The sequence below is a fragment of the Vigna radiata genome, chromosome 5 (assembly GCF_000741045.1).
Source record: "Vigna radiata var. radiata cultivar VC1973A chromosome 5, Vradiata_ver6, whole genome shotgun sequence".
Taxonomy (NCBI): Eukaryota; Viridiplantae; Streptophyta; class Magnoliopsida; order Fabales; family Fabaceae; genus Vigna; species Vigna radiata.
The window spans coordinates 3,385,236-3,393,374 of NC_028355.1; the positions used below are offsets into that span (position 1 = coordinate 3,385,236).

The 8,139-nt window shown below is 29.9% G+C and overlaps 1 protein-coding gene across 2 annotated transcripts; it reads left to right on the forward strand.

Moving 5' to 3' along the window:
• The first annotated feature begins 2,344 nt into the window (after positions 1-2,344).
• LOC106759675 (DNA-directed RNA polymerase I subunit rpa49) lies at positions 2,345-6,533 on the forward strand. 2 transcript variants are annotated; one of them, XM_014642966.2, is made up of 5 exons: positions 2,345-2,461; positions 2,677-3,091; positions 3,179-3,319; positions 4,719-5,033; positions 5,804-6,533. In XM_014642966.2, the coding sequence occupies exons 2-5, from the start codon at positions 2,681-2,683 to the stop codon at positions 6,221-6,223; spliced, it is 1,287 nt and encodes a 428-aa protein (XP_014498452.1). In that variant the 5' UTR covers positions 2,345-2,461; positions 2,677-2,680; the 3' UTR covers positions 6,224-6,533. The 2 variants fall into 2 exon arrangements, with proteins under 2 accessions (XP_014498452.1, XP_014498453.1); XM_014642967.2 differs by having other exon boundaries at positions 2,370-2,465.
• Positions 6,534-8,139: the final 1,606 nt, after the last annotated feature.

Here is an 8,139-nt window from a genome sequence, read left to right on the forward strand (position 1 = left end):
CAAACAAACAAACAGAATAATAATAACAAACAGAATAATAATCCTAATAATAAAGAAAATGACAACTCTTTCTTCACTCTAGAGTGATGGTGCATACAAATCTGTGTTAACTACATTTTCATAGATTTTTAGATTTTTACTTATGATAGCTTTACTTTATAATTTTGATTAATTCATACAAATTTTAAAATGAGTTGTGAATATACAAAATACTAAAATTGGACTACAATTGTTGGCTTTTTGTTTTCAGGTTTGGTAGACTGTAAAAATAAATCATTTATTACAAAAAAAAACAAAAAAAAAACATTTGAAAGTTTATTTTTGAATGACATTTGACATCAGAATTTACAATTTTCTGACCTCAATTAACATTTGAAAATGTCAATTTTTAACATTAATTAATATATTAAAATATTAATTTCCAACGTGAATTAACATATTTTTTTCAACATCAATAACATCTCCCACTATAATATTGATGTTTTAACCAATATTAACGTGGAAAATAATATACGCCAAAACTCTTTTATACTAGTTAACATAAGTGGTACATGCTTATTCTCTAAACTAATTGATTGGAATTTGAATCATGATGATCATGATGAATTATAAATCAAATTTCCAAAATTAATTTCAGAATTTCTTCACTTTATAAACAAATCGATAGATTTTATTCCTAATTTTAAATATGAGACAGAACCCACTTCCACTAAAATTTTGGAACTGTATGAAATGACTTGCAAATAGGTCTACAGAGTTCTTCCTGCACATACATATATGTTCAATATGCACATTTATACTGTAGCTTGGTATTTTAATTTTTTTTCTTCATCTTCTTTCTACATCAACTTGCACTCTTCTTTTTTGCTTTTCAGCATCGTTTCATGTATGTTTGTAGAAAAATACATTTTAAATTATACAAATTTAAAATATATATTTTATTTTATATTCTAAATCTGTATATAGATTATCTATTCTAAAATATAAAATAGAAAAGTAATTTAAAACACAATTTCTATATTTTAAATTGTATAATTTAAAATAAAAGATTTATAACTCAGAATAAAAATTTTGTATTATGAATTATACAATTGATAATATATGTTTTATTTTGGATTCGGAAGGTAAGATTTAAAATACAAAAATTGTATTCTAAATACATGTCTCTAAATTAAACCATCTAAAACTAAAAATAAAAAATTTAACTAAAGAGTAAAGTTGGAATTTTGAAGTTTATAAGCTGGTATAGGTCCAACATCAATTAGAAACATAAGTCCAAAATATGGATCAATTCCTTGATTACTTTCTACACCCCCACATCTTCTGTTATTGACAAAAATGCAATGTTAAACCCTAATTTTTTTGTTTTTGTAAATATTTAAAACCACCTAAGATATGTCACAAAAATAATTTAAACAATTGTTCTCTAGCCTTTCATTATACACCATCTAAAAAAAGTCTGTAACATGTATTTCGAACCTTATTTATATTTTAAAAATATTAAAATATTTTTATCTACCGAATTAATCTCTTAGAAATCAAATTTATATTTTATTGTCAAAATAAATGTTTTATTTTTTCATTTCAAGAGAAAAACATGTCTCTATTATAATTCTATTTTCTTTTAAATGTTTTAAAATAACATATAATTTTCTACTATAATTGTAGGCTTCAGTAATTGAGAAACCTATCTTCAAATAATAACATTTTAAAAAATTAGTGTACAATAATAAAAATACGCTAATAATATTTAATGTGTAATATCTATAATAATAATAATAATTTATGGAAACATATAGAAAATAAATAATTTTTATCACATGTATTTTTTTTATTGTAAATAGTTAATTGAATTAAATTAAAATCAGAAAAATCTAAAGAATAAAATAATGAAATAAATTATATTAATGAGCATAAAATCGAATTATGTATACTGGGATTACAAAGATACATCTTCTTTCTTAATAATTATTAAATATTTTAAAATAACATAATTTTCTACTATACTTCTAGGTTTTAGGAATTGAAAAATCTAACTTAGTAACAATCACGTTTTGAACAGTTAGTGTATACTATTAATAATTATACTAATAGTAAAATTTAAAATTTGAAATAATAATAATTAGTAATACGTCTATTCATTCATTTCTTATGATAATATTTTTTTTATCATAGTTATTAAAATAAAATATGTTATTGAAATTATAAAAAATATGGTTATAAAAAATGATAAAAATAAATTATATTAATTAAGTAAAATTAATAGTAAATTATGTGCATTAAAAAAAGTTATAAAATCTTATAAGAGATTTCTGTGTATTAATAATTATATATAATAGTATATGTAAAACTGATTTCGTTATAAAGGACTAAGTGTTCTATTTTATACAGTTTAGGGTTCTCTCTGTTCAGTCTGTTCAGTAGCAGACACCCTTGCATCCTGGTTGAACACTTTGTAACTGTCGGTAACCCTTCTTTGTTTGATTTTCTCCTTGGTTTTATGGTTTGTCTTTCTATTAGTTTATGTATTTTATTTAGGTTTTACATGCCAAAAAACACTTTTTGAATTCAAAATCTGTGAATTGTACTGTGCCTACGATTTTTGTGTTTGAAGAACCTTTGTCGACATCTCTATCTGTTCTTTGAATTAAATCTGAGAATTTTTAATCGATACAGTGTAATGGATTCGGACACTGATTCACCAAAATCCAAAACTCCCAGAAAGGAGAAGAACAAGAAAAACAAGAAGAAAAAAGATGTCCCCCCTCAACCTGATCGAATTGAGGTTGCGGTGGAGGTTGTCCGCGAGCACCCCAATAAAACAGCTCCTGTTGTTGGTTATTTTCCTTCGGGTTTTGATCCGGTTAAGAATCATGCCAGTGGTTCTGGTCCCTCTGAATTTCAACTTTACAGGCACAGGAACATGTCCAAGAGGATGCAGCTTGTTGTTCGCCCTCCTGGAACTTCGGTGGAATTTGTTGGAACTAGTTTTTCTGGAGAGGCTGCGGCTGGACACCGGACCATGTTCGCGCTCGGACTCCTTGATAAGGAAGCTGGGACCCTGAAGATTGTTCCCATTGCTGGTAATAAGGTAAAATGTGAAGGGGAAGAACAATTTCATTTGCCTTGCTGTCGAATAAGTCAGTGTGTATTTTGTTAATTAGTGGATGCTGTTCAGATATTCAGATTGGAGCCAAAGGTTAAAGGTGTGGACGCTGCTGACAATGAGCCTGCCAGCTCAACATTGGAAGAGATGACTCCACAGCAGAAGTTTGCAGAGACTACTGCTATATTGGGGACAAAGAAGGATATAGAGAAGGTATTTTTTTTTACTCATTTAACCCTTTTTACTAGCTATGCTATTAGCAACTAGTAAATCTGTATTCACAATGAAAAGTTGATATTAATGTGTGGATGTTTACTGATTTGCCATGGTTAGATCCTGTTAGTTTGAGTGTCAATAGATGTAAAAGGGGACTATGTGATTGTTAACATAGTAAGATCTGTTAATTTGTATGCTCTATGTGCTTTGGGTATGTTTTAAAGGGAAGGTGGGAAATTGGTAGGGTAGCAAAGGTGTAATGGATAGATATATATTTATTTTTAAAATTTCACTGCTTACTGCATTTTGGGTACAGGTGTAGACTGTGGTGGAAAGAACAGAAAAACTGGAAATTACTATTTTACCCTATCCGAGAGATAAGAGTTGAAAATACAGGAATCATGTTGGTACTGTGTAGAACAAACATTGCTCACCTTTCTCATAATAAAATTTATTTAGCTATGGTTGTATTAATAGGCAAGAATACAAGTGGTTTGTTTTATCTCACTGAGTGAGGTCAACTACATGAATCATACAACATCATTGGGCTTTGTAAAAATTTAAATTCCCAGAGATATTATTCACCTTGAGATTCCTTTTAATTATTACTTCAAAAGTCATTCTACTCCTTTTCACTTGTCTAAAATTTCTGCGATCTAGCCCCTCATTGGTGCCCTTAGTGGCCTCCTCTAAACATGTCTAAATTGCCTTATCCTGTTTTCTGTCATGTCCTGGATAGGTGTTTCTCGATAGTATCTGTTTGTATATAATCCTTCTATATCATGGACTTTCTTGTTTGATGACGCATCCTTAGCATTCTCATTTTTGCTACTACTATTTTTTTTTTTTCATTCTGGTGTTATTATTTTACTTTCCAACATTATCCGCCATAAAAGATAACTGGTCATTTAGCCATATGATGAAACTTACTTTTTACAGGTATTTTGCAGTTGCAAATAACCCTTAATGCATTTTTCCAATTTAAGCACTCAGCTTGTATTTTGTAATTGTGATCTCAGTACTTAACTTAGAAACTTCGAGTATGCCATCTCTAATTTTTACCTCCGTCTAAATTATTTTCCTCTGATCTCTTCCTAAAATTGCAATGCACGTACTAAGCAAAAATGGTTTGGTTTCAAAGTTTGTCTCCAAAGCTCAAGCTTAGAGTTAACCTCCTCTTTTGCTTCCTCGATCATGACTACATCATCCTCAAAAAGTATGCATTTAAGTGTCTTCAATTTGTTTTTTCTTATTGGTCCATGGACAAATGAGTCTTTGGTTGTCAGCTTTGGGATGTAATATGTGAAGAATGTTTTATATTATTTTTCACAACTATATTTAGCTGACTTTATTGCAATTATTTTTAACTAATCTTGGCATCTGTATCATTTTGCAGGCTAAAAAGAAGCTAGCTCTCAAACAAGATGAAGATCCTAATTCTCAAAGGAATCTGAATTTGAAAATGAAAAATGTTTCTGTAAAAGAAAGCGCTCTTCAAAGTACAGAATCTCATGTTTCTCGCAACATACCACCATATGATACTTCTGCAACTACACCTCAGGAGGCATATGTATTGGACAAAATCATCCTTACAGGAGAATGGAATTATCTTGAAGACATTTATTATAATTTGCATCAGGAAGAAAAAGCGGACTTCAGTTCTTATCCAACATTTGTTCGCAACAGGGTAGAGGGGTTAAGGAAAATTAAGGTATTGATACAAATATAACCCTTTTGCTTAACTTGATCAAATTAGATGGATGGAACATAGTGTATTCAACCTACGCTGTTGTGCTTACAAAAAAAGACAAGGCACTGGCTTAAAACCATAAACATAAAGCTGGTTACACACAAAAAAAATGTTAATAAAATTACATTATATTTCAAACGCATTAAAATAGTAACTTCAGAGTTTTTTGTTATTTATCATCAGACCTCTGGGTTATAGAAAGAAAATGTCCAGCCATACTAGTTATACTCTATAACTGGCTACATTGTAGAACGATGAGCAATGCTTAGACTTATGCTATGTCTATAATTGTAGAATTTATTTTTCATAAACGTTCTAGAAGTCTTTGATGGGTGATTTGTAAGCAGTTAGTTAATATGATTACCCCAATGTTGTTGATGGGTGATTTGTAACCTGAACGTGTTTATAATAAGGCTTGTTTGGATTAACTTGTCAACACTTATAGAAGAAGAAATAGGGAGGTAAAAGGAATTGAACTTCCATAGATCAAAATCAAGTTATGCACTTCAATTTTTTTGAGAAGACAAGAGTCTAAATAGTTTAGGTACATAAGTTTTTGTTAACGTATGAGAGAAGATTCATTTATTTTTACCTTTTTATTTTCTTTTACAAATGTTGATGAGATGTCTGTTATTTCAGTACAAAATTCTTTTTTTATCCAAATACTCTTCAAGGTTTGATTTTTCTCTTTTCCAACTAAAATATCTGTGATCTATTGTTTATATTTACAGGATGAGTCAGAAAAGAGGAAGCTTTCCTGCATATTCTCATACATCAATCATCTGATAAAGTTCAAAGATCAGCATTCCTTTGGTGTTTTCTCCGCAAAGGGCCATAAAATCCCCAACATCCTGAGATATAAATTTTCAAATATGTTTGCTGTTTCTGAACTAAGAAGGCTACCCCCTGAAAAAATTTCTCTTCTCATAAGTTATGTGCTGGTGCTTACGCTTTTCGCTGATAACTTCCAAACTGACTGCACAGATATTGCAAAGGATCTGAGCATGAGTGTTTTGGCCGTGAGAAAAGTCTATGAGGAATTGGGTTGCAAATTAATCCGTCAGAAAGGCACTCTTAACAGTTTGTCTTTTACGCTTTCTGTCCCTCTTACATTTCCTGATTTAAAGAATAAAGGAAAGAGGAAGAGGTAGATGCATCACTTGAGACCCTTTTTAGGTCATTGGCCTTTACAAATCCTGTGATGTTAAAACATTGTTATCCAACACCTCTTCTGATAGGATATTTGTTATTATTTCTGTCTGCATACTTCTGAACCGTGTTTGCCGTTTTAGTAGTTTAAGAAGCAATTTTGAAATTAGCATTCTCTAATTATGTTGATAAAAAGAGAATCCAGTTGTGTATTGCTGTTGAACAAACTGTTTGGAGGAGTTTTTTGGTTAAAAGGATTGTAAATCCAAACCTCAATTTATGAGAACAAAAAAAGGTTGTTTGGATCTTTAATCCAGAACGCATTTGTTTGACAGCAACCAATGAAGTCTGAAAAGACCTTATAGCCTCAACAATTAGATGTAACCATTGAGCAAACTAAACCGTGATCTTGTGCGAGCTTTGATCCGTGGCATGGGAGAAAACACCATTCTTTGTAGTGAGAGAACATCGACACTATACTCTCCCATTAACTGCCCACTGCCATTTCCTTGATCTCTCAAGCAGCCTGGAATGAATTTTATACCCAGATAAACTTGGAATTTCAGTTCTATGTTGCCTGGAATGAATTTAATTTACGTTTCTTAACCTAGTGAACCCTATAAAGATCGATTATAAGCCTAATGTTGCACTTATATCTCTCCAGCAAAGGGTTTTTTTTGGCTTCCTCCATCTGGTACTATTATTAGTATACCCTATGAGTATATTTGGTAGACAAAACTATCTTATGAAACTCCTTTACATATTTAAGAAAATATTATCCAGAAAGTATTACTTGTATTTGTATCTGGATAAAAATTTTCATAATCTTAAAGACGTTCAAATATATTAAATTTGAGATTTTATTTCTAATCCTTTTATTTATCAAATGTTTTGTTTGGAAAAGATTATTCAAATTTTGTAATTTCTTTTCTTATTTGAATAAAGTAATTCAATTAATGTCTAATTAATAAAAATATTTAAACGTTAAATAATTATTAAAAATTAGAAAATGTCAATATTGATAATCTCATTTCGGTGATCTTGATTGACTTCTTTGAGTTTTTCAATAATTTTCATTTTATTTTTGCAGTTTTTTTTTTTTCAATTTTGTAAGACTATTTTCAAACTATGAAATGCTAAATTAGATAATAAGTAAGATACTATCGAGTCAGATTCATGTAAGGTAGAGTTAAGTTAGTTTAGGTTAGAGTCAAGTTTAGTAAACTTAAGTTAGGTTAAGTTGAGTCGGTCTGAACTTAACAAGAATTAAGTATGTGTAGATTTTGGTTTAAGTTGGACTGAATCTAACTTGAGCCAGGTAAGCACGAATCTTGGTCTAAGTCAGTTTGAATATAACTTAAGTCAAGTAAGCACAAGTGTTGATCAATTAATGTTAGCTTGAGCCCAAACAAGTTGGCTTTGATCCAACATGAGCCATTCCAAGTCCGGATAATAAACATTTTGTTGAGTTAGATAAGTCCAAGTTCATTCAATTTGGGTCAATCTACGTTCAACAAATAAAGCTAGACCTAGATTGGTTCTAGTCTAAGCCTAGGTCAAGTCTATTCTATGTAGGTGTAGGTTGAGTCGAGTCAACCTAAACCCGATTGAACTGAGTTGATTCAAGACAAGTTAATTTGAACTTAAATAAATTCGAATTAGCTTGAGCTCAAGTCAAACTGAGCCAAAATGAATCTACATTTTTTTGAATTAGGACAAGCCATGTTCACTTAAATGTGGTTGACCTAGGTAAGTCTTGGTTCAATCAAGATCAAATCAGATTTTGTTTAATTAAGACTAGATGATACTAAACACGACTGATGTAAATTAGTTCAAACCCAATTATTTATTTATATATATATATATATATATATATATATATATATATAATATAATATAATAAAAATTAAAGTAATTT